This window comes from Tribolium castaneum, chromosome 9, assembly GCF_031307605.1.
Source record: "Tribolium castaneum strain GA2 chromosome 9, icTriCast1.1, whole genome shotgun sequence".
Lineage (NCBI taxonomy): Eukaryota > Metazoa > Arthropoda > Insecta > Coleoptera > Tenebrionidae > Tribolium > Tribolium castaneum.
In genome coordinates this window covers 6,714,713-6,742,572 of record NC_087402.1, presented here as the reverse complement: position 1 = coordinate 6,742,572, position 27,860 = coordinate 6,714,713, and the positions used below count along the sequence as shown (strand labels likewise).

Below are 27,860 nucleotides of genomic sequence, written 5' to 3'. Positions count from 1 at the left end.
AAAAGAGCTGATAATATCATGGTTTATTTTCATTCACAGATTAAGGCACAGTTTCAAAAAATATATTAAAACTTTACCCGTTTCATTACAAGGACAGGTAACGCATAGGTAATAGTTTGCACCAGAATTTAATATCAGTTGAACAAAAGTAGCAAAGTGTAAAACCTTCTAAATTTTTAAAATATAAAAAGTGTAGAAAAAGCTCGTGAGATGGCACATGTTCGCTTCAAATCTGAATTAGAATTTAGTAAATGACGCAACATCAATATCACAATTTCACTTTTAAAGTTGTCTTTTAATTAAAAAACACATGCCACTTTATTGTTTCTGGATGTAACAATAAGGCACTGTTTAAAATAATACAAAAAGCACTAGAAAACCTAACTTGAAGTTTGTTAAACGTGTGAATAAAGCATGTTCTTAAAGCAAATTTATGCAAATAAATTGCCTAAGTAACTAAAATATGTGTTCAGATTATTTCATCAGGACAAAAGTAACGTAGCTAAGGGTGGACGAGCACTCGTACGTTGCTTTTGCGCAATTTCTCTAATCTAGTAGAGGTAAATGGAAGTAAAAGGTACAAGAAACGATTTTACGACTAAATACCTAAAAAGTAAAATAGAAAAATATGTAATAAAAACAATATTAAACATTTTCAACACACAATAAAATAGGTAAAAATTTGGCAGTAATATACAAAAATATAATAAATAATATGAAGTAAGAAATACTATCGCTATCCACTGGAATGATAAGAAAATTGTAAACCAACATTAAAACATTTTAACAATCAATAAACTCTTTCAACATTGGTAGCTTTTCTTCAGATCTGGTAACAAATGAGGTGACACTTAACAATATTAACAAGAGAACTCGCATTATGCCCGACAGCCTTCAATCGATAGCCGCACGCTACACATTTATTGGCCATAAAGTGGAAGCTATTTTACTTAAATTACCCACCTCATTTCCGGTTTTAATCAGATCAGGGGCATATTGACCAGACCTCTGGAAATTGTTCATTTTATTCAAAAAAAATATAAATCAAAATTGCAAGAAAATTACTTTTTTTACACAAGTCATATCTTTGTTATAGGTTTTTTATCCTCAAACAACTATATTTTGACGCCATAGCAACATTTAAGATGTCACTGGTTTTTGAGTAATGACGTCATTTTCAATTTTTTTTATGTCATCTGACATTTTTGTTTACTGTTTTTGATTCACTCTGTCATCCTGCTAATAATAAAAAAATTTTTTTTTGATAATCTCACGCAAAAGGCCTATCTTTTTGTGTTACTGTCTTATTTCATAAGGGGCCACCCTTTTTTGAATTTTTTCTTAGATAATTAGCATGGAAAAATTCTTATAAAATAAAGCCAGAACAGGAAAATAAAGCACCTTGTGTAAAATTAAGTACTATTTGTATTTTTGTTTAACTCTTTTATTTTTTATTTACTTTATTTTTTGGATTTTTTATACTTATCAGAAAAAAAGGGAGTGTTATTGAAAACGGTCTTACGAAAATGTCTGATGCCCTTAAAAAATGACGTAATTTTTCAAAAACTTGTGAGGTCATAAAATTTGATAATAAAAAAAAATATTTTTGATAATTTCACGCAAAAGGTCTTGTCTTTTTTTGTTGCCTTATTTTATAAGGAGCGACCGTATATATATTTTTTTAAATAATATCCTGAAAACATTTCTTATAAATAAAGCCAGAACAGAAAAAAAAACACTGTAAAATTATCTTTACGTTTTTTGTTTTATTTTATTTTTTTTTACTTCTTTATACTTACTAGAAAAATAAATAAGCCGCAAGATAAATATTAAATAAATAGCATTTTTTCATTGATATTTTTTAACAAATAATCAATTCAAATTTCAATGACCGTATAACCGTATAACACTCACGTACAGATTGTGAAATCTGGTTTGCAAAAGTTATATACATAATAAAGCTAGTCGTTGAACATGAACTTTTTTTGTTCATGATACAGTCCGGTCTTTATCAAAATTGTGACACTGACAGATGAATATTAAAGAAAATGAACTGTACTATCGAAAAACATATACATACAAAAATGTCGGTTACCAAAAAAAAAACAACCCTAAAGTAATTTCTCAAAAACTTGTGACATCATGAAATTTGAAATGTCAAGTGTATAAAAATTATAAAAATAAAATCACCAGTTGGAGAATTTAAAAAAAAAATCCATACCAAAGAATTAATTTTATGAGTGGCTTTTTGAACTCATATTTATAGTCACCCAATAGTTTAAGTTTATATGGGGCAATGAATATAATTTTTTGAGACCCCTATAACAAAGTACTATAAGGCAAGACCTGCCAACTCGGCAAAAACCAAAAGATTTTTTTTAATTTCATTGTAGAAAATTTGAGGGAAAGAATCAATTTTTTTTACCTAGTGTGTGCTCAAATTTTAATTTGGAACAAAGCAATGCGCCAATAAATGAGGTGGGATGTGAGTGGACGGAGGTTTAGAACCACACATTTGGCTGGCAAACATATTGCAATTCCCGCCGTATGCATAAGTATAAAAATATTCACACTAGTAAAGTACAGGAAAAGTCTGGAAAGGGGCTAAGCCATGCATCCGTTGTCCATTCCAGACGCTGTGTAACTCTGAGAGGAGTAGTTATGACACTGGCTATTGTAGTGGTAGGAGATGTTGTCGAGGTTGGTCAGCTGGGGATAGGCCTCATTCACCTCCTCGACAACAATGCTCGGGGCTTTGAAGTTCATGTTGGGGCGGCTGTAGGTGATGTTGTTGGTGACCCCCACGCTGGCGGGCCGGCTGTACACCTCCATGTTCTGCGTCCTGAAGTTGGGGTCCACGGACGCCGGCCGGCTGTAGGAATGCGTCTCGATGACGGACCCCACCGGGGGCAGCCGGTAGATGCACTCCCTGGTCACCGGGGAGATGTTGTGCTGACACACGGGCCGGTGCAGGTTCAGCATCTCGATAAGGCCGCGTTTCTGGTTCTGCAGCTCGTGGAGTTGGCTCTTGAGCTCGATATTTTGCGTTTCCAGCGTTTCAGATTCGTTGACGAGGTTGGCGGTCTTTTCGCGCTTCTTCAAGCGGCATTTCGTCGCGGCGATTTTGTTGCGCTCGCGGCGGCGGCGCCGACGCTCCTCGTCCTCGGGCGTTAACTGAAATTTTACCAAAACGTTACTACAATAACGCATTTTTCTGCCTACTCGGAAAAGAGAATGGATTTTGATTCGAGGTGCAATAAATAACTCGAGATTTTATCTTCGCGTTCACACTACATCACTGCCGGGGCTTGATCCTATCTCTTTTTTGTTGGTAAACCCAGATTTCTCTATGTAACGGTTTTTGGGATCGTTATAATGTAAAAATAATGCCAAAATGGGCTATTTTCGGCTTCCGGATATGAGAATGATTTAGCTGAGAAACATTTAGGACAACCCACACCTTATTTTTGCAAGCACAAACGGTCCTCTCCAGCTTACAGAAATCTTCAAAATGTCTTTAGAAATTTGTGTAAGTTACAATCAACACGTATTAAATTAATTTTAAACAAATACATTGTTATGTAATTATTTTAGTGTCTTTTGTCACCATAATTACATACACAAATCAATGCTGTTCATATCTAAAAAAAAATATTTAAATAGTTTCGAGGCATCGCTTAAAAACAATTTTTTTTCCTTTTCATTACTTTTTTTAGTTCAAAACAAAATTTGTACTGTATAGAGTGAATCAACTTAAAATATTTTTTATTATAATCTCTAAAAGTACTTACAGTAAAACCTCTCAACAACGGACACCGATGAGGAATTTTTAATTGTCCGTTGTGGAGAGGTGTCCGTTAAGGAAGGTTTCACTGTAATAGTCACACAAAAATCGGCGTTTGCTATTAAATACTATTAATAAAATTGTTATTAAACCAAATTAAATAAAAATTATGAAATAAATATTAATTGTAATTGTGGCTTTTTTAAATATTCAGTCATAAAGAAAAAACAAATTATTTTAAATATCATATAGTATAACTCGCCCCCTTTACAGCATTTAGAACTTATTTTAGTGAATTTTTGATGCACTTTTGAAGGCTAATTTTATTTCTGGGTGAAAAATTGTGCTAAAACATTCGAAAAAGACTGAAATTCGTAATTTTTTTACTTAGTTTTTTTAATTTTTCGGCCAGTTATTGATATTCTCACGGATAATGAGAGTTTTGAGCTTAAAAATGTGCTTAGAACCCTGAAAGTATGGTGGCATAAAATCTTGGGAAAGACCGAAATCGTAATTTTCTATCCAAACACAGTAAAATTTCCAATAGCAGACATCGACGGTGACACGTTTTTTGTCCGGTTAATGGAGACGTCCTCTTAGGAGAGAAGTAATAGACAAAACTAAATTAATTTATTAAAGAATTAGTGGCATGATACTATTTGTTACAATGACAATATTTCCTGAAAAAAAATTCTTTTTCAAAATTTGCTACATCTTGTTCATTAATATTCGCAGATTCACCAGAAATCTACTAAAAATTTATATGGTGACGAATTTAAATTTTCCTAACCAGCCTTCAAATGCCTTAAAAAAATATTTTTTTAATGTCTCCGCAAACTCCTTAACTTTTCACAAACGTTTCCACTTCCATGCCAATTCTTCACCAGCTCATCTTAATTTTTGACAATAAAAACGACTACTTATCTAATTATATTTTTTACATACTATTTTTGTCCATAAGTTTTTGAAATACAAATTCAACTAATTTTTTTTAATTGAAACACAATATATGTCAAAAAATTAGTTTACGTTGGTTATGCACTAAATTTGAATTTCGGTTTAAGAAATTTAAAATTACTGTTACTTCACTTGCTACCAAAAAAATTCAACTTATTACGTATCATATTGAGAAAAGAACAAATTTTGAATTTTCTACTCGGTTAAGACTGTGGAGCTAGGGAACTTGCCAATTTGGAAATAAAAGATTTGTTTTGTAAGAATTTGTCTCGGATTTTCTCAACCGTGGCATTTATTTCTTGTTTTTTAACGACAGGAATATGTAAAAATTAAATTATTCCAGCGTTTTGTCCAAAACAGAGTCCGAAAACACCGCCTATTAATTATTTTATAGCGTGTTTAAATTAAATTAAAACCTTTTTGTCCCGCTTCTTGTTAATAAAAAATTACATGATCTAGATAATTTACATCCGCTGTTAATTTCATTGAAACGAAGTTAAACTAACTTTTATTTTTAATTATGTGTCTGGGCTTAATGAATGCTATGAAAAGCGAGATTTATCTGCCAAAGACGGAAGCACGCTTTCGTCGTAAATTTTTTGGATCTTTGAATTTATTAAGGAAATGTTTTTCACATTACACGAATTTTAAATAATTGTATTTATTTATGCTGCGCTATTTCGGCTGTTGGTTGTGTCCAGATAAAAAAATAGATGCGGTGACTAAGCTGCGATTTTTTTGAAAAGACAAATTGTTCCGGCCGCAGGCTGCACCTAATAAATCTCCCGCAACAAATTTATGATTGGGACATGCAAACTTTAATTGTTACATAACTGTAAATATCAGTTTGAATTTCTGCCAAAGCATAAATTACGCTAGTTCCATTTTTTGCGGCGAATTTATTTGTGTAACAAAACCAAACTGATATCTCGTTCCTCATGCACTAGAGTTTTTAAAATTAGGTCTCAACTTACTTTCGAACAATCATCGTTTTCGTACCACGTCCAATTAAGCATCTGAAAAATTCAAACTTGTAATTATTAACGCACCAAGGGAGCTTTTCCCTGGAAAACTCATTCTGCGGCATTGCGCTTAATTGCGGTGGAAGTGCAATAAAAGTAAAACAAGTTTTTGTAATCAACAAGGTCGAATTAATAAAAATTCGCGATAAATAGCACTTTAATGCGCCGGGTAGATCAAAAACATGTAACAATCATTTTCGCCGTGTTGTCGCTAATCTCGAAAAATACGCTCGAACAATGCGACTTTTCAAACATCCAGGATACACATTGAATTTCAAATCAGCTGTTAAAATATTCGACCTTGGGGGCTATCCTGCCAAAATGATATAGCAGCCAACATCATATCCATACCAATGGAGACGCGATAAGAGTGGCGATGGGAGTTGGCAGGACTGGGCCTGGGAATCCCACGCCCTGTCAGAGCGACTGCTCAAATCAACTTCTTCGAGTGTTTCAGAGGGAGCTTTATTGTTTATTTTTGTAAAAACTTGGCAGGGCTTGGGCGTATCGCGTTTCTGAGGTTAGGCACAGGTTGTATTGGAGCGCTTCCAAAAAAACCATTTTATTTCATGAAAGAACCAGTTTTGCATAATTGTATGCGCCCACGGCCCAGCCGACGAATATGCATTTGTATTTTTATCAATGTTGGTACCGTTACGAGGGCAAATGGCCATCGGCGTGGGTTTCCACAAAATCGAAATAAATTTCGAACTTTACGAGGACTTTCTAATTGGTGCCGGTAATTGAATGAAAAATATCAAACAATATCGATAAGCAAGCGGGAGGGGGGCGTGTTAATCTGGGACGCAGTGTTTGCTTATCGATAAGAAAATTTAGCGTTAATGTTGCAATTTTTAAAGCAAACAGAGCCGAGATGGCGAAAAAATTCCAAAATGGCACTGTAATTAACGATTAGGTTAATTAAATGATCACTGACTTTCGTAACCTGTAATTGGGGCCTTTTTCGTTTTGTTGCGGCAATTAGGGAGCTCTAATTAATTGCAAAACGTTTAACATTTAACGTAATTTACATAACTCTTGAAAAATAGCGACGAGAGCAAATATTGGTTTAGACACACCCATTGGAAAAGCTTATTTTTATTTAGTTTTGATTTTGACAGCGGTTATCAATTTTATCATTGTTACTTTATTTTTACACGTCCGTACATGGACCGGTGATTGTTGATATTTTTTGCTCTGATGGATATTTAAACAGGAACTGAATCCTTAAATAAACTAACCTTGTCAGGTTCAATTTGTGTCTCGATGATTTATTGCGATTTCATTACATTGTATTCGGTTTAATTCTTTTTGGGGAAATTAGCCCTTGATTAAGTCAGTTGGGAACTTAAGTAACGGTTATAAACTGGATTGCAAAAGTCAAGTCATTCATCCTCACCAAAAATAACTGCTTAAAATAAATAGGAAATTTTAGATTAGCTCGTAAATTGGATCAATAACAGATTCGAAATTTCAGCCGAATACATTTAAGACTGAAATTCTGACCACAGTAAAGTGGAACCTCGATTTTCCGCCCCTTTTATAAACGAATAGGTGTATAAAATCGGAAATAATGAATTCGAAGCTCTGATATACAAGTGAATTTAAAAAAAAGTTAATTACACCTAATAAAATAAAGTTAAAAATGCAAAAAAACTAATAGCAATAGTTGAGATTTTATTTTTATAGTCTGTTTTTAAGTTTTTATCGACTATCTAATTTAAATGCTATCTTTATTTCTCACTTAATTTATGTGGTGTTTCTAAAAATGGGGGTTCATTGGCTGTCGTTTTTTTGTGGAAGCATAAGGTACGCCCAATTTTCTTTAATTTGGTTAAAGGTTTCCCATCACAATGAATTCCGATGAGTCTTTTAAGATTGTTAAAGTATCTTTTTTGTTTCTTTTCGTGTCAAGAAATTGGGAGAATTGGAAATAGGTTCGATGTCTTGTATATTTGAAAAAAATGTCCAAGTCTAATCTCAGTTTTAAATTATACCTAATACTTTTCTAAGGATATAAAAGAAAATATTTCATCGACGTTTTCGAAAAAATAAGTGTGATTTGATTTTAAATCGACAAAAAAAAACACAAAAAACGTTTTTAACAAACAAAAAACAGTTTACGTACATACATATGCTATGATAAAATTTATCTCTTCCGAATTTTTTAAAAGTGATCAATTACAGATTCGAAATTTTTCAGGGGAAAATTAAGGGCTGAGATGAAAAATCAGTAAGCTGATCACAGTACAGTGCAACCTCGATTATCCGCCCCTTTCATAGGCAGATGATAACTGTTTTAGGTCTGAATTAAATAGTAAATACCAATGATTATAATACGTGTATAAAATTGGAAACAATGAATTCGCAAATATTTATATTGATTTAAATAAGTGGATTATCAAAAATGTTAGGTAATATTCAAATAAAGAAAAATGCAAAAAAATTAAAACAAATTAGTTTAGTAATTGTTGAGATTTTAATTTTTGGTTCTGTCTATTTTTATCATCAATCAAATTTAAATGCAATCTTTATTTATTTACGTATGGTGTTTTGAAAGATGACGGTTCCTTTGTTTGTCGTTTTTTGTCGAAGCAGGTTCCAAATTTTTTTTAGTTGTTGATTTTTATTAACTGGTTAATTGGGTCGAAAATTTCCCTTCACAATGATTTGTGTCCTAGTTTTTTAAGATTGCTAAAACTATTTTTTGTTTCTTTTTGTGTCAAGAAATGGGAGAATTAAAAAAAAAGTTCGATACTTGAACAAGAAAAAAAAATAGAAGTAGAATTGTGCTGATTTTAAAACGGCTTAAAACGAATAATCAAAAGTGAAAAGTGTGATTTTAAACACGGATTACTGAGGAATACGGGTAATCGAGGTCCTATTGTATCGCCAAATTCAACTTGAATAATAAATTTTGATTTCAATACGTTTTGTATTCATATTATGTGTTTATTTAATTACACATACATGTTTCATAATTTATTTGGCATTTTTTTCGTGTTTTGCATAAAATAGTAGCATACCTATTATTCTCCAATCGCATTGAGAGTAGGTATAGGTATGTTATGATTAAAAATATTGTTCTACTTACAAGTCATTATTTAATAATTAACTTGATGTATGATAAGCTTTAACAATAAAAACTTAAGTATTGCCAGATTGTTTTTGTTTGTAGGAGTTAGATTTTCACCTAAATTGGTGTTTAAATAGATCAGGATAAAGAAAATTTAGGTTTTCGACAGCGATTTTTCATATTTTTGAGCAAGAAATCGTCTAAAAGTTGGTATTTAATTCAGCGTTCAACTAGTTTAAGGATTAAATAATTCTGGATCGAGTTTTGCCATTTCAGGGCAAGAAATATTGGGAATAGGTTCATAATTATTTATTTTTAAAATGACCAATGAACATTTCTCTTTCTGAGTGTTTGTTTTTGTGAAAAATGAATTTATTGTTGTTTTTGCACCCTTTGCGCGGCTTACAAAACCCATTTTACTTTTGCTTGTGCCCTCCTTACCCCGTCTTGCTTGTTCTTGTCCTCCTCTGACTCGCTGCAGTCGTTCTTCTTGATGCGTTTGCACTTGTCGAGGTCCAGGAGATCCTCTCCGTCGCTTTGATGTTTTCGTTTTTGCTCGATCGAGAGTTTGAGTCCAGCCTTGATAAGTTGGGAGCATGTTTGTTGGACGCTGGGCGGATTGGTCGTGGGAGACTCTAATTGACTACTGCTGGAGCTGTTGGAATCGCTGGACATGTTCGTGGGAGGCTTCGACGATGTTTTCGCGATGTTGTTATTCCCGTACGAATAATTATCCATCGGATTTGTCATGGCTATCAGCGAATTGAGGATTTCAGGAGTGCGTGGTGTAGTGCAAGCACTGTCCACCAAGAGGTTGTGGGAGTTGACGGCCGTCGAGGCCAGATTTACGTTTAAGTTATGCATAATATCACGATTTTTCACACTTTTTACAAACTAAATCACAATCAGACGCGAGCGACACTCGCAGAATTAGAAATATTGTCTGTTAGCACCTTTGGGCCACTTCTCGCGAGTGGTTCAGGCAATCCACTGGGTTCGGCGAAGGCAATCTGAAAATTTAAAAGAAAAAATCAGGGGAATTCACTCGTACTAAGGTTACGATTTTTATGAATAGTCGTTAAATGTCAGGTGCGATTACCAAATGGTAATTAAAGCTCCTCCACCGGTAATTTCGGAAATACGAGACGAAAATTGTGCAATGAAATGGCCGTCCTTCGGCTTAATAACTCATGAATATTCAGCTATTTACAATAAAATCAATTAGACGAGATGATAACGGAACCTCGCGTACAAAGCGTCAAAACATCATCACTTTGCACATATTTTTTCATATTCGAGCTGACCCATTTCGTGCATGTTTACAGTGCAATTAAACCCAGGCCTAATAAACCGTCTGGCAAACGAATTAATTTACTCGAAATTGTTAGGAATACCATTCGACTAAAGTTAATTACCACATCCGGTCAGATAGCCGCTCGCCACAAAATTACCATCACAAAAATCGAACAGAATTTTATCGAAACTTGATTTTTGCATGCGCAACTCCATTCATTAAATCATTGTGTTTATGAGCCACCATTTCCATAAATTTGCCACCGAATTTGCATAAAGCAATAATTAGGAATTAATTCCACTTAGGTGGCACGAAGGATAATCGCATTTACATCCTTTTTATTAGTACCGCGTTTTTGGCACACTTTGAAACTCGATACACTAACGCTTTTTTCGAAATTTTGCACAGGCGGCCCTAATTTTAGATTTTATTAACACAGCATTAAAACAGGACGCATCTGCTGCCCGAAATTACGGCCGGACATAAACAAAACGTAAAACGATTCAGAATACAAAAAATACGTTCATTCACGTTGTTCGCCCGAAAACACAGGATGTGGGCAACTTAAAATATTTACTGTTACTAAATATAAATGTTTTTTCTATTAATTTAATTTATTACATTGTCTTTTTTCCATTCGAAATAACTAAAATTTGTGTGTGTTTAAAGGATAATTTCCACGAATCTATTACAATACAATAATCAACAAGTTAATAAAACATTAATTGAGTTTAATTAATAAGTAATCCTGCAAAAGTCGTAAAATTACCAACATCAAAAAGTGTTGGGCAAAAGTATAGAACCAAGCTAAACTTTTTGTACCTTACAAAAAACTAATTAGTGCATTATCTAGTATTTTTTTTTTCAAAATTCCTTTTGGTTTTCAAGTTAAAAAAAAAGGTATTTTTAAAAGCTTGCTTTGTTGTCTGTCTGTCTGTTTTATACTTTTGGAGCCACATTTGAAAGAGTTTCCGTTGTCCCAATGAATTGTAATTTTGCATACTTACTTAATCTGCGTGACAATGTAATCCTATGTGGTTTGATACCCCGTAAAGGGGTATTAAAAATATGTTTACAAAAAAATAAAAAAAACGTTTTTTTTAGAATAAAAATTTTATTTAAAAGATGCACTAAAAAGTAAAAAATAATGCTTTTCTATCAGAGAAGAATATTTTTGCTTACAAATTAGTATTTTAAAATTTGGGAACGGTCTAAAAATGTCTTTTATTCAATAATATTGTTTTTAAAACAGTCTTTTTTATAAATTATTAAAGTTGAGTTCCGAGCGCATTACGAAGATTTTTCCATACAACCGCTTCGACCAATTTCGAAAAATCTTGGTAGTGCGATCGAAATGCAATTTTAAAAATTTATTAAAAAAACACTACTGCAAAAGTTATACTTTTGCATGAAACGTAAATTTTAGAACATAATATTTTACCAAAAAATCGCCTTAGCAGAATGCCAATTAAAAGAAAAAAAAATTAATAACTCGAAAACTGAACAAAATTTCGAAAAAAGTAATTATTTTTGAAAAATTTTAATGTACTGATTAGGTAGTTTTTTCGTAAGGTACATAGTTTAGACACAAAACGCTTGCTTCCATACTTTTGTTTGTTCTGTAGTTGAAAGATACTTTGCTAAAAGCTTACGAATGAATAATTTATGAAAATTCCGAAAATTTGATAATTGACTATCTGCTACAGAACGTAGTTTATTTATTGTTGAATAATGTGATAAGAACAAGTGTGTCAATCGTACATCCGTTCTAATATGAAAAATAATATGTGAAATTTATTACTCGAGATTAATTAATCAATCCAGGGGGTATCTGAATTTTTTGTAGATAAAGTCTGATTAGTGATTAGAGATTATATCGAGGAAGGTGGAAGTAAACACATTTTATTCTGTTGTCGATAGGTTTAAATATATCCATGATTTAATAAAGGTCCGATAAGTGATAAAGAGCATTATCAATCTAATGACGTTTAACTTATCCGAGAAAACGTCAAAATAAACGAATTAATTTATTATTGATAAAGTGGAGGGGACCAAAGACCGGCTTTCGATTTTTAATCGTGGGAATATTTATGCGGAATTTATTGCAAGCGAGATTTTTGTCTGGTTTTTGATGCGAATTGCCCAACAACAATCAATTAAACCATAAGTTATTCCCAATGTTGCCAGTTTTGAACACATCTTTGAAATAAAAATAAACAAGGATTGTGCAAGTAAACGTGCTAATAACTAATGGCTGGTAATTTATTCACATGTATGATTATTTACAAACATTGTGTAAAATTATTTAGTCGTTTATCAACAAAACAAGCTTTTTTCCTTAAAAAATGGCAGCGCTATTAATTACCTGATTGCTTAGAAATTTTTGTACGTCCTTGGCGCAATCAGTAAAAAACTGTGACAAAGTATCAATTCTCGCTTAATGAATTTATAGAGAATCGTAAATTCTTCTCTCCTGAAATAAACATGCTCGTGCCATGCTAATGCAAGTGGCAATAAATTGCGTTTAGCTGGTATTTTTTCGCGACAAGCCCAAATCGACCTTTTACCTGACCTATTTTATTTTTCACCGGCATTGCACTCACGTACGAATATGGCCAATAAAAATTCCAAGCGTTTTGCTGAATTTTATTGGCCATTTTTACGTGATGTCCTACTTGGGAGATTTAGATGATTTACAACAAAACGCTATTACTTTCCAATTTGCATCCGGTTATCAAATGCAACAATTAAAGGCGCCGCTGGACGTGTACGTGCGTGCGTGCCCCACACTTTTAATTAGAAATTTTACGGCTTTTCAGTGATAGGGCGCGTGCCCTGACGTGCACTTCCGGATAGTTCCGACCTACGCCACAATTTAAATCGCTTTAATAATAGATAAATTAAACTTGTATGATTGGCAGTCGGGCAAATATTGACGTTTGGGCGAGAGAAAAGCTTGGCATTGCGATGGTTTGCGAAATTTCTTGCGGATTCAAACCACTTCCTGGTGGCTACCGCCGATGCGATAGCAAATATGTATTTAGAAACTCGCCAATAAAAATTAATCAAACAGAGCTTCCCATTTTTATGGGCCGTTTACTGCAATGTTTATTTGATTTTCCCGCTTCACTGCCCATGCAGGAATGCTTAATGAAGAGTAAAATCAATCGGTGAGTAGAACAAGAACGAGCGTTTGATTGATGGCAGTGCGAATTAAATTTTGTGGGCCACACATTGCGAAAAAGCCGAACTAGCTCGTGTCGTTTTTCTAGCGCAATAATTTCGAATTTGGCACTTCCATCGCATGTTAGTCTGACACGTACAAATTACCGTATTTTTCAAGATCGGTAGATTAGTTTTTGAGGAATCGGCCTTGAGATAAGTCGTATTTCTCAAGAGACATCGGGAAAACAAGCTCAAATAATAGATTTACTAATCCGTAGTACAATATGTGTGTTGATGTAGTGAATCACTTCTTTGTAAAACACGTCGGTCGTAAAAAGTTGTGCCATAAAAATGCACAACCTACCTGAGTAAAAGCTCGTTTGCAGGAAGCCCAAACTGGGCCCCCTTGGTCTCTTTAGAGTAATGTTGCTATTTATTTGCACTAACGCTTGTGGAACGGTTAGACTGAATAATAATTGCGATCAGAATGCTTAATCCCGCGGAAAAACATAAATAAAAGATTTGGTGAGGCATGAGATGCTGCGGAAATAAGGCAGGCGGGGCTGGTCCTACTTTGCATACATAATCGCAGATTTGGACGAAATGAAAGTCCGGCGAACCTTGAAAGCATCGTAACGCGAACAATTGCAGAGACGAGGGTTATCCTTTGATTTATCACCTGTTTTCATTCTGTATCAGGCGAGTAATTACGGGGGTTTTGCGGTCAAGGTTTTTCTAATAACTCGCCGCATAATTGCCTTTGTTGTTCGATTAAAGGAATTTGAAAACCTCAAAATTCTCACAAATCCGGTTCCGAATAAATGTGTCAAAGGGAGGGAGAGAAAAACGTACCAAATTCACTAATATCATTAACTGGAGAAGACATCCTGCTGTGAATAAATTTGCATAAACCTTGTGGGCGTCTTTATTTATTGTTATTTGTAGAAAAGAACAGAACACGCAGGCTTGCACACGCTAGAAAAGGACTCTCGGCACTCCCACACCAGTGGTAGAAAGCCACTAACAGGGTTCCATTGCCGAGTATTACCAAAAGTACCAACATTGTTTTTAATTACTTTACTCGCTGTCGGAACTTGGAATTTCTATTCAATCCGATATGCTAATGAGGCTCGGAATAAGCTGTCTGTGACCTCCCTACAAATTTATTTTGACACGTGAATGCTCGCTCACATTGTTCAGCAAATTCACTTAAAAAAATTAGCAGGTGTCGAGGCAAAAATAAATAATTACACGTCTCCACGTAAAAGTTACTTAAGCTGTCATGGGAGAAATATCGCGCCAATAAATGCCAGAATTTAGAATTTGATTTGGATATTTTGAAACCCCAGTTGGGTAATTTGCTGTCGAAAACATCCGGTTGTGGGCTTGTGTTTACATTTTTCAAAAGAATCGAAATCCTCTAATTGGTTTACCTGAAACGGAAGCAAGCCAATACGAAATCCCACAGCGAAATTATGGAAATTAAACAACATAAATGTTACGTATTGAGCTATCAAAGTCTAATAACATAATGGCAATGGGCTTGGAAACCCATTTGAGACCGCTGATTGATGGTCCCGCAGAACTGGGTTAGTAAAATGTGCAGGAATTTTTATTTTATTGATACAAACGCGGATTCTTCAGTTAATACCGCCATATTTCATAATGTTTACTTTTCTCATGATGGAAAGTGTTAATAAAACGGAAGGTCGGAGTGTTTTGGAAAATGATTGCGACCGACCACCGCAATTATCAACTAAACTTTGAGACAATTCCTCGAAACGATTTTTATTCATGATCGCTTTTATCGCGCCCGATAACGGAAAATTGAATGAAACGATTAGGAAAAAGATAATTAATTAAGTGAAGGTTGAATGGTATAAACAAAGATCTCTCAGGTGGTCCAAATTCCCTCATCTTTATTTTTAGAAGCAAAGCAGAGAATGTCAAATTTTGATTTTCTAATGAAAGACCGGAACATAAATCAGATCGTTAATCTGGTGATAGTGTCATAAATTAAATGAGGTGAAAAGAATGCACAGAAAAATCTCATTAGGCGGGCCTTCGCACAATTTAATTGGAAAAATCTCAAATATTCCTGGTGATTTACTAGTTGTGCGATGTAGGCCAGTCGGCGACAAATGAGATGGATTATTGATTCAAAAATACACACACAAAATTCATATTTTGAACGTGCGCAACGATTTTTATAAAGTTTTTTGAAACAAAATTTTACTTGCTGTGTCCTGCATTTTTTTCTTTGCTGCAGCTCCAGAAGAAAAAAAAATAAAATGAGTTTGTACATTACTCTGTATACTCTTTAGGACGTGACACCAGTAGCAAGTGTTTGAACACTTTTCCTTTGATCTTACTTCTCACAATGCCTTTGCTTTATATTTAGAAAAAATATATACGAGTACAGTCACGATCGAAAAGAATGACACCCCCACCAACCGGGCCGGATAGCAGAAGTCCGACTAAAGTCTTTTAGTCAAACAGGTTAGTTTACAAACTATCCAGCTAGTTTACACAATATCTAGCTGCTTTATAAACTAGCGACACTTACGTACTAACCGTATCATCTCGAAAAGATTTGTGGCTGCGGTTTGAGGATGCTATTCTTTTTGATTGTGACTGTACCTACTTAACTTTTTGGAAAATGTTTTTTAAGATAACTGTGATTAAATTAAAGATTTGTGGCTGCGGTTTTAGGAGTGTCATTCTTTTTGATCGTGACTGTTTTGACTTTTTGGCAAATGTTTTTCAACATAACTGTGATTAAATTTTTAAAAATGTGGCAAAAGTGGGCTCTAGAAACATTTTTATGAAGTTTTTGCGAATATTCTGTATCCTGAAAATAGGATATTTAACTTTTGGGAAAATAATCCGAATAAGCTCATCCCCCTTTTCGTTCAGAGGTGAAGACCCTAATGAGTGTCCAGTACTACTTAACAAATCCTGTGCGCGATTGCCGCTAATTCGCAACATCCTCCTAACGGCACTGGGCAAGAGTTTGATTTGCCATTAAAGTCTAGCCTCGGAGAATCCAAATATTGTTTAGGTCAGTACACTGCAATTAAAATGCAACAGCCTGTTATTAACCTGCACTATCATCCAATAAATAATCGTCATTATTATCTTCCAGGGGATTAAATTTAATTTGTGACATGAATGATGGCAATATAATTTAACATGCATTTACCGGACCTAGATATTTGTCGACATTACTTTAATTAACGAATGGATTCTGCCAACTAATTTAGCCGGATAATGCATTGCAACACGTCTAGTGCAGCTGTAGAACTCGTATCTAGTTTTTCCAGCGATTTATTGAGGTGATCTCTTTATTAGAGGCATTGACATTCCTGCAAGCCAGATCGAAATCAGCGAAAAGCTCCAGGGTGCAACAACAACCGAAATTTTTATCGCGTGATTTATGAAGCAATCACTCACACATAACGATTTTTAAGCCAACTCCAACTTTCATTTCAAGATTGTAATCGTCGGCAATTTTGTTAGAATTTTTAATCAGCGGGTGAAAGCATTTATTTGCAAACTGACCAAAATCGAACATTTCTCTCGAATTGACTCCAGTCGCGTTCCATGCTGACATAAATCACCACAATTTGCATAATTACGGTCAATTTATCAAAGAAATTGAATAGAATTTTGTGACTAATGCCGGTAATTTCATATTTCAGTGCACAAAAGCTGCAAGATTTCGGCCTTGGTTTCACACATCTGCTCCGTTTTTTCTCTTTCAGTTAGTTGTCGAATATTTCCGTCGCTTTGGCATTAAATCACATGTTTTGGTTGAGATCAAAGAAAATCGGATTAACATTGCCACCAGTGACAAATTTCAGAAACACTGGCCTGGATTTTAGACACATTAAAATTTACCGGATTCAATTGTTGCTGAAATTCCGCAGGAAATCATTTGTCACCTGGGCTTCCTCCCAGGTAAGCGAAAAATTTAAACTGGGGCCAGGACATAAATCTATGACAAAGCAAGGCGGATAAATATTTTCGTGTTTTATGAACTAAATTTAAAAATATGGAACAATTTAATTTATTGATTAAGTTATCGCAGCTTAATTAGTGAAGAGAAATTTTGTTTTTAAACATGGATAAATATTGCCGCAATTGAGATAAAATTGTCAAATAAAAATAATGTGGTACCTCCATATGCTGTCTTGTTAAATTTATACCAAGCGACCTATTTTTAAATTGGGGAAAGTTGATCAGTTTGGCCAACATTGGCATCATCTTAATTAAACGCATTTGTGGCGAACCCTCGTAGGAATCCGAAATCGCCTAAAATTGCGATCGACCTTGAAGAGTGTTTTATTTTCGAAATGTTTAAAAATAAAACAGGTCGCACGTCTCGCCGATAAATCCGCATAATACAATACAGGGTGAGTGATAAAATCAGACAATGACAGGAGTGGTAGTGAGGAATGCCAGTGGCATGTTTATTTCGCACATCTTTGCCTAAAATAATGTGGGTGATTAGTTAGTATCCTAGCATGACATCCATTGGGCGAGCCTCTATCTTGTAGTCTTGGACTATGAATAGCCGTCATTAACTTTGTAAATGCTACAGGGTGGGCCTACATTGCGCAACAGGAAATTGTTCCGTATAATTTATGTCACATGTAGTCGAATATTAAAGCGCGAAAACTGTTGCATTGACGGACGCCACTGCAGCAGCTGTCTACATCGTTTGCCAATAAAATATGATCGAAGGTGGCGGCGACACTGATTAATGACCACGTGGTACATATTTTGACATGTGATGCATCAATTGTTTTACGGCCGAAACCACGCCAACTGAACCGGATTCATTAGCATGATTGCGAAAACCTTGGGCGGATAACAAAAGATTCTGCACTAAAATGAAATAATGCAACTTTAATGGACTTCTAACTATTCAGTTTTAACCTTGCGTTCGACCAAGTTACCAAAAACAAACGTACATTTTTTATGGAAACGCAAACATAGCAAGATTTTATTAAACACCATTTAAAATGATCTTCCCTTAAGCTTAAAATTAACTGATTTGCGCATATTTTTAAGAAAAAAAACTCACTTTTCTGGCGTTAATCGAAAAAAAAAAGCTTCGCCACATAAAATATCACTTTTTAAAGTGTGCTTTTTAAAGCACATTTTTGACGTTTTAGTATTGTAGCAACGTTTTCTTTGTACACCATTAAATTTTTATTATCAGGCAAGCTTATTGTGTGATTTATTGCAGACAGGCTATTAATTTTTGGTAAAATATTGGCTAAATATTTTTGGATCACCTTTGTGAAAACAACTTATTGTGAGGGTTGCTTATCTGAAACACCATTACCTGTTTTAAAACTTTATGGTGTACAAAAAAACGTTGCTACAGTACATCTTTTGGTCAAAAACTCATTTATTTCTCATAGATTTTCTAAACCAGGACAAAAAATTAAAAATGGATGTTAACAATACACAAAAAATATCGAAAAAATACAAAAGAACGCTGAATATATAATATTATTTTAGCTTTCTTTACTCGATTTATGACGTTTTTTAGGAACAAACCAACTTATTTTGCGAATTTTCGTTAAAAATGCCAAAATTATACATTGAACCTGTGTTTTTTGGTCTTCTTTTAAAGCGAATGAGCTCATTGTTACCGAGAAATTTTTTTCATGAAATTTGATTAAATTAAACTAAAGAAAATTACGTTTTTTTTGGAAATTCCTTCTTGTAATACGAAATTTTTTTAACTATTCCGAATAAGGTTGAATCGAAAAGAATATTTTTTAATGCTAGCATACCTGGTTAATTAGTTTCCTTCGCTGACGAGTCGGCAAGGACGCTCCTTTTGTGCATTTTTTCTGATAAAACTGATAGAAATCGCAAAGTTTGGCCCAATTTTCGAGGGCCACATTCTCCTAGTGCACCCGGTATGCAAAACAGCAAAGAATTCTCCTTTTCGACTGATTTTATCGCGTGTTTAGCCGCGAGCCCCTTCTAACTCGTTTGCAAATGTTTAAAAAATAAAAAACCGCAAATATTCGGGTGCGGAATATTTGAGCACGGATGTCTCTAGTAAATATTTATTTTAATTTAAGTAATACATTTTCGCATATAAACAAAAGTTATGTTAATTGTAAACTATAAACAGTGCGCAGTTTTGTCTGTAAATATTTTAGTGTCGGTTTGTTTTATTATCATATTGGGGCACAAAACATAGTAATCGTCACACTTTTTATTTTTCTCAAGCCAGATCAAACAAATTTATTGCAGCTCGGGGAAATGATGATTTACCGAACTCGAATCATTTTAAAATAGAAACTAATAAATTTTCTGAAATGCATTTGCTTTGCTAATTTGTATTACTCATTTTCTGAAAACAAAGATTACACACGTGAGTTATTACCTGGATGTGAATCTTAACAGAAGGGCCAAATTTTAAGTTTTTATCCGACAATCTTGAAATATGGCCTCATTAAACCTTCTTCAGCGCTAATGAATAGCCTTGGTCCTATTTATTATACACACAAAATTTAAACACCTGTGCAACACTCGTTACATTTCTAGGAAGCGAATTAGGTGGTTTCGTGGGCGTTCATTAATAAATTCGAAAATTCCTTCGGATCGCTTTCAGGATAACAACCTGTTATTTTCGCAAATATCACACTAAAACCGAACAATGGATCCGGTTCGGATCAAAGTCGGTGTAATTTGGAACTTTGTAGCGTTCTCTAATGAGAATTACATAACACAAACATATGCAGGCCAGCAGTAAAAAAGCTGTATGTAATATTAACATTTTTATGGCCGACATAACACATGGTCTATTTCCTTCTGTATGTATAATTTCAGGACGAGCAGCCTTGAAGTCTTCAACGTTTTCCTGTACACAACAATTTTGTCTTGTCCATTGTTTTAACGAAATAATGCATCCATTATTCCGACAAACGTGCGAAAAAACCAAGGACATGCCTTTTTTCTAAATCACAATCGCGATAATTACACATCTATAAATTAACCAATATCATTGTTCAACCAGCCACATTAACATTTATATTGCCAACGTCTAATAACAGGTTAGGCAGCATCATCTGCTCAGCCATTATTTTTACGATTTTTAACTATCCCTGTTGTTCCCATTGGTCCCATCCAAGCTAAAACTAGGCCACTTTTTAATAAAAAATGTATGTGGTTGTGGTGAGCTGGGTGGTTGCTTCACACGAGATCGGATGACTGTTTTTTAAGCCCAATTAAAATTTTTATTGTTGGGGGTGAGGCTCCAAATTGGTGCATTTCGTGCGTTTAGCCCCGTAATTGGTGTAATAAATTAATCTCCCCCAAATTTCCATAAAATAATTTACGTTGGTTCGAAAACAAAGCGTTCTATCATCATAAACGTGACAGTTTTAATGCAGTGCAAGATGCGGGCGCTGGCCACAAAACTATTAAGAAGCGTGGGGGTTGTAAGAGTGATTAAACCCCATTGGAGTAAACGGTTGAGTAATCTTCTGGGAAAATGGAAGAGTTGCGCGTACTAATTACGTCATTTTTCACGACACTCATTCAAGATATTTTGCATAAGGATGTGTGGTTGGCAGCGTCAGGCGGTCTGCCAGGACATTTCCTGAAACCAACCAAGCCGTGATTTCATGCAAATGAAATTAATCCGAACGCGCACCTCGACCGAGTTTGTTTTTTGCATACAATCGGATATTAATGAGTTGCTGATCCGATCAAAGAACTGGGTTATGATGATGGCTTCGGCCACATTTGTCAGATAACGTATCGCTTTTTAAACTGCGTATGTTTCGCAGAACACGCCCGTTTTCTTTGAAGGTTTGCCGCTCACATTAGCAACATTTAGACCTTATGTGTATCTAACATGTGCATAAAATTTGAATTTCAATCGCCTCAAGTCTCTAATTAGAGAACCGATTATAGGTTTGGTGCTGGAAAGGTGAAAACGGAAAATTAACTAATGAAAATATCGATTAGTCAGACTTTGTTTTAGACACAAAGAAACGCAGCTTAGGCTATCATTATTTTTGCAATAGAAAGGTTTCGGCCATTTCCGGGTTAAACCCAGCCAAAAAAGAATAAACAGACGGGACCAATAACAAATAAAAGCAGCACGCCCGTAATACCAACCTGTGAAATGACTGGCGATTTCGGCTGAATTATGAACCGATTAATTTAATTTAAACAGAAAAAAGCAATTTGTCGGCATTAAAATAACATTCAATCAGATGCAATTCCATCTCATTGAGGATGGAATCCGCTGCAAATAGTTTGTTTTTTTCGCAAATGCATCACATTTCTTGTGACTAAGCTGATGAGCTAAAGTAAAAAATCCTGTTTCTAATAAGAGGGTCACTGAAATAATCTTTGATGTTTGGATTTAATGGTCGTTGTGTTGTAAAGTTTATGACCAGTTCTGGCAGATCACCAAACTTGAAAAAAATCACGTTTCAAAGTAATTGCTCCAAATGTTTAGTCTTTGATTAGTTTCTAATACTTTTTTTAATGAAGTTGCGTGGGCGCTGCAGAGGTGGGCCATAAAACAATAAAAATCGCTGTAGTGGAAAGTTCGTAAATATTTTTTCTTGATAAATTTTATGGGGTCCAATAGACAGCTAATAAATAGGAAATGTGGAAAAGTGCACGTTTCCTGTGACGCATAACCGATGATAAAAGTGCGATAGATAAAGGCGAAACTGTGGAATTTACTCCAAAATTAATTATTAGATATTCACTTAGATAAGTGTTTAGGGTCCAATTTAAAATTTGCTAAAAATTGTTCAAATATACACTTCAAGAAAGTGTAAAAATATTTTTTTTAAACTCGTCCTATCATAGTTTTTTGGACTTATATATGCATTTACAACCCTCTAGAGTTGGTAGAAGTCCAAAAAAAGTTCATATGTGCGACTTTTTGATGTTTGATTTTTCCAATTTTGTCGCGATTTTGGTCGATTCCGGGTATCCGGAACATTTAACAAGCAATAACTCCGGAATCATTAGAGATAACCACAAGAAGTGTATTATCGTTGAAAAGCCCTTCTGATTATCTATTTTTCTCAAAAAAGACCTTTGTTCTCCGACTAATAGTTTTCGAGAAAATTGCATATAAAAGCAAAAATAGGTAAAATTTTAAAAAATTCATAACTAAAAAACTGTTGGGAATTTGGCAAATTTCTCGATGCCAATTGATTCCCCAGATCATTTTGTATAGGCAAGGATCAAAACAGTTCCACTTTTTCGAATAGTTTAGCCGTATTTGAGAAAATAAAAAAAAATAAAAAAAATTGACAATTGACAATAAATAAAAGTGTCTCAAAATCAAATAAAAGTTATGCTATCATATAGATTTTGATGTGCTCTTTACGATGAAAAAAACTGTTTTCCTCTTAGTTTGAAAATCAGAAAGAAAGCCTATATCTTTTCTTCAGTGTGTTCAAAATTAGAAAAAAAGTTTACAAACTCCGAAATCTTAACGTTATTTTTGGACAACTCATACAAGCTATAAGTCAGTTTTTCAAGTGAAACGTCCTAATTTTTATTTTACTAAGAAAAAAAGAGAAGAAAATTTAGTTTTGCAACGATCTGTATTTGCATTCCCTATACCTATCTGTAATAATTTTCATGTTATGTTAATTTTCTTTGACATTGCCTAGAATTCCTTACTAGCCAAAGAAATATTTTGCATCGAGTAAACGATAAGTTCTATTCAAAATTCTGCTTTCCTTTCCGTTAAAACAAAACAAGTTGATTGAATTTTCATTTGAAAAACTTTGATTTCCTATATTTTACTCACTTTTCTTTGGTAACCTATGCGAAAAAAGCTATAGCTAATGAATTTCTCGACGCCAAGAAAAAGTTCGTATAACTTGAAAACTGTTAAACATAAGGGTAGAAAATGTTAAAACAAATCTATGCAAAATTAAATTCTCCACTATTTGGTGAAATAAATAAAAATTTTGGCATTTCATTTGAAAATTTTGAGTTATGGGTGTTTGAAGTTCTGCAAACGTAATCTTAAAAATTTGGGGTATGCAAACAAAAATATCTAAACCTTGTCTTTCAAAAAATCCAAAAAGAATTTCAGATTAAAAAAAACCGGCAGAGTTATCTAATTTTGAGGTCAAGGATGCAAACCCAATAGTAAAAAACTAAATAATTAAAAAACGACTAAATTTAGCTACAGGATGAGCTTATAAACACTTCCTTGAAATTATTCGAATAATCCAAAAATGCAGTAAAAAACAGCTTTCCATTTAAAATAAAAAAGTTGTTAACGACTTCTTGTACAACCGCCTAACGGATTATGGATGGATAAAAATTTTCAGATGGCTAACTTTATGGGGTTTAGACAGCAGAACCTGTATATCTTTTAAGGATAATTTTTTTTAATATACAGGAATTTGTAATCTACAATTTGTAGAATTTGCGCTTCCTGAAACTAAAAATTGAAACTGAAAAAAATCGTCTTTTTGGCGAAGATGGTGAAAAGGTCAAGCGTTGCTTGCCGCAAAAGTGTGGGATAAGAGTCCGCCTGAAATTTGGCAATTCTTGACCCAGTTGCGGGCATTCGATCAATTACACAAGTCATGAAAGCACGTAAATTGCAGCAAGTGTTGGAGCAATTAGAGCTAATTGAAGTCCTAGTGGTTTAGATTAGAAACAAAACGCCGCCAGTCTGGCAATCAGTGTCCTTAGCGTACCTTCTGAAGCCGCCTCGAGCGTCAATAACAAACATTGAAGATGCTCCACGGCCTTGTAAATAGATGGGAAACCGTCATTCTATCGATTTGTAGTTGTTTTCGCCTTACCTTATGAACTCATCCGATACGTTAAGGTCACGTCGTGTTTAGTAATTAGTTATTGAAATGTGGAGTGTAGGTGGCAAGGCGTAACCACCATCCAGCAAGTGATCTATTGTAGTAGCCGATACACATTTCTTAGGGCTTGGACATGCTCTAACCTTTATTTATAGAACGATTTTCACGTTGCAAACACATTATTAAACAATGATTAATCCCGACTCATTCCTTATTCCATCTATGACATCAAAATCGAAATTAACGAGGAAAATGTTAATTCTTACTCAAAAAACGTGACGCATAAATTCACTTGCCTTCGATTTATTTATTGAAATTCTGCAACACGTGGTTGTCTCTTGTGCAAGTCGATTGTTATCAATGGAATTTTTAAAACACTGGGCCTCATTGTCTATGTGCAACGAATTAGCACGACGACGAAAAAGCAGCGAATACCAGTACGATAATTATTTTCGCCTCACTAATAAAAAAAATAAACATGACAATAAATAACATCCGCCTTTTTTATTTACTTGGTCGCGGTGTTCTAACTTCTTTGAAACAATAAATGCCAACCGATTGCATCTTTTCAGAGCTAGAAACACGAATTACATAATTATCCACCGTGGCTTCAGCCTTGTAACTATTAACACAAGCAGAAGATTCAACTCGATTATTTCTTTACGATCGCAAACTACATAAAAACGCCACAAGGAAGATATCACGTTTCTGGCCATAAATTAGAGGTAAATTTTTCAAAAACAAGTTCCTAATCCCGTTACAAACATTGCTTAAACTGTAGACTAAGTGTCTTTGCACATTTACATTACTCCTGATAAAATAAATTCCATCCTGTATTAATATTACATCCAGATAAGTCACTCCATGTTTGCTCAAAGATTGTGAAAAACCTGAGTGTATGTATTAATTGAAAATGCCAACTACAATGTTTAATCAAAAACCGATAAAGCTGCCGGGCTGTAAATCAGTTAATTTCTGTACAAATTAGCTCAATGAAGTCCAGACAATGAACTTAATAGCCTCAAGTGATCGGCAGTCTCCACGAGGTGGGCTTGATTTTAGTATTTCGTGGGGTTTTAAGGCCTAGTGAAATTACTTGTGGAAATGATAAACGTCCAGCTTGTAAAATAAAGATTCGCAATGTTTTGCTACTTGAAGAAGTTAATGCGTGTCGTTGTCGGCGGTTTTAATTGCAATTTAGTATCAATTACAGTAATTTTGTCGTGAACACACGTTTAGCGAATGCCTCCATAAATTTCAAACTTTCATTATCAGAACTATCGAAATTTTCAAACACTGTAATTAGACGCAACGCGTGGCTTGAAACCTTATCAAGATTAACCATAATTTTGATGAAGTTGTTGAAAAGCCTGCAGCAATCTTGTCAGGTGTGTTCAACCCAGTTCTGCTAAATACGTTTCGAAATCATTTTTACTCTGTAAATATTCTCAGTGTATTCGAATTTTTAACCGACCCCGCAAATATTTATTTGCACTAAGTTCCCTTCGATCGAGGATATAAAAAGACTCTTTCGCGTTCTTCTTATCAGAAACACAGGTCGATTGCTGTTCCCAGTTTATTTCAGAAAACGATTTTCCTATGTAACTACGGACGTCAATTCGTTTAATAAAAGGGTCCAAATTTCAAATTAATTGCGCTCTCAATGACGAATTTTTTAAGTATGGGTTGTCCGAAATTGCGTGGATGACCACAAACAGCGATTTTTTTCAAAGCAAAATTTATTTAACTCTGACTAATTGTACATGAATTTGGCAAAACCTTTATGAATTTGTTAATAAAAGTTCGACTTTAACCCGATGACATTATCAAACAATTAACTAGGAAGATCTTCAGAACAAGGTGTAAAGTAACTTTATTTACTATTAATAATTTAATTGACAAACTTCCCAAAGAAAATCGCCTTTTAGCAAATACGTACTTAATAAAATTGAACTGTCTTACACAGGAGAAAAATCCGAAATTCTGACAGTGTCGAAGAATAAAAATAATAATGAACAGGAAATATCTGTCCCGCATTTTAAAAGCTAGATTATCGATTGAAACTTTAACACTTTTAGCTAAAAATTCTTTGGGTATTTTACTTGTTCGCTTTTATGTACAGTCGAACAAAGTGAAAATGACGCCTCAATAAACAAGCGCCTGCTAAACTAAATTTGTCAAACTATTATGTGGAAATGATAATTTTCAAACATTGATGAATAAAGATCAACATAAAAAATTGCTGATTTTCCAGGGTTATTAAAATTTTTATTAAAAAAAAAATACACTTGAACTAAATTCGAATTAGTTTAATTCTAAATTAAAATTTAATTTCGCTTTCTGTGAACTGTAAAAGAATTGAAACTAGGTCTAGTTTGCAATCCCACAATTTACAACCCTGCCGAGTTTATTCATTTTGTTCGACTGTACAATAAATTAAAACAGGATCTTCCGTTAACAATTTTTTTAAAATCGCCTAACGTTGGGAGCGATATGTCATTTAAATAAAAAACTTAACGAAGACAAAAAATTTGTGCAGAATTTATTTCAAAAAGTCTCACTTTATGTGGGAGAAACTTTACCACAATATTATTCAAAAAGTCACCTTAAAACCTGTAATTTATTATTATTATCAGACGACTTGATCTATACAGAATTTATAAGTTTCTAGAATTATCACGAGTATTATCATAACTTATCTATACGATATTTAAATATTTTGAACGATTGTTCGTTTTTTACATAATTATTCATACGAGTAGTCCCCCGAAATTCATTAAAAATCCAGTTACACTTACAATTTTTACTACAAAGTGACTTGTGTCCTAAAAACTGAGTTGGTAGCACTGAATTTTTTTTTGCATAATTTGGAATAAAAAAAATAGTCTTTACTGTATGTCTTTAATGCTGTACTGCATTCCTGTTGCTCTAAATCAAGCTCGCCTCCTGAAATTCATTGTTTTGTTTATCGCCCAAGTCGTTCAAAGTGTGAGCGTATCTTAACCCACATTTGGTACATTTTATTGTTGTTCCCATAAATTTGTCTTTTGGGGGTCAAGAAATTTGGTAATTCAACATTTCTAGACCTTGATCCCACATTTCCCTAAACGAAAATTAATTGTGTTTACGATTTAAGCCCATGTTTACAATCGTTCGCAGATTTGTCGTGGGTGGTAACACTGGTCGGGAAATATTCTCGTATCTACCATTATAAAGTAATAATTTACAATTCAACAGTCTCTCTGTGATCTCCTATGATTACAAATGAACTTTAATTCTTATGTAGGAGGCCGCAGTAATTCCTGAAGAATTACAATGCAGGAGCAAGAAACTAGATTCGAATAGAGAGGTCACAGGATCGCAATAACAGTTGTCATAATTGTGTGCCGTTTTGGAAGTGTCAAAACTACGAGGGTGTGGTAAATGCGGGATGCAGCAGGGTGGTATTATCATGCGAAAGCGGTGAAATGGGCAAGCACCAAGCAAGGGTAAATATAAATATTTACCTCACGTAAAACCACCTGCCACAGCCAGGATTCGAACCACAAATCAGTTTATATTTATCACGAACTAACAGTCTCTGACACTTCGTACACGATTTTACAAAATCCGGATTAGCGTGAATAATAAACATCGCATATGCCTCTCACGAAGTTAAGTCGCCCGCGTGCTCCGCTAAACTCAAACATAATACACTCCCATGTGCGGTTTTCCT

The 27,860-nt window shown here is 34.2% G+C and overlaps 1 protein-coding gene across 2 annotated transcripts; it reads right to left on the bottom strand.

The window, feature by feature from the left end:
- Positions 1 to 8: 8 nt before the first annotated feature.
- Atf3 (Activating transcription factor 3) lies at positions 9 to 27,860 on the bottom strand. Of its 2 annotated transcripts, XM_008194077.3 has the most exons (4): positions 27,652 to 27,860; positions 9,281 to 9,849; positions 5,716 to 5,757; positions 9 to 3,174 (listed from the first exon to the last, which is right to left on the bottom strand). In XM_008194077.3, exons 2-4 carry the CDS (start codon positions 9,701 to 9,703, stop codon positions 2,605 to 2,607), a joined length of 1,035 nt encoding a protein of 344 aa, XP_008192299.1. In that variant the 5' UTR covers positions 9,704 to 9,849; positions 27,652 to 27,860; the 3' UTR covers positions 9 to 2,604. The 2 variants fall into 2 exon arrangements, with proteins under 2 accessions (XP_008192299.1, XP_975619.1); XM_970526.4 differs by lacking the exon at positions 5,716 to 5,757.

What these genes read in the sequence shown, in the direction of transcription:
- Atf3 (XM_008194077.3), bottom strand. Translation starts at nt 9,703, where the DNA reads ATGCATAACTTAAACGTAAATCTGGCCTCGACGGCCGTCAACTCCCAC. An exon ending in ACAAGAACAAGCAAGACGGG is followed by an intron (nt 5,758 to 9,280) that starts GTAAGGAGGGCA and finishes TGAATTTTTCAG; the next exon opens with ATGCTTAATTGGACGTGGTA. An exon ending in AAAACGATGATTGTTCGAAA is followed by an intron (nt 3,175 to 5,715) that starts GTAAGTTGAGAC and finishes GTAAAATTTCAG; the next exon opens with TTAACGCCCGAGGACGAGGA.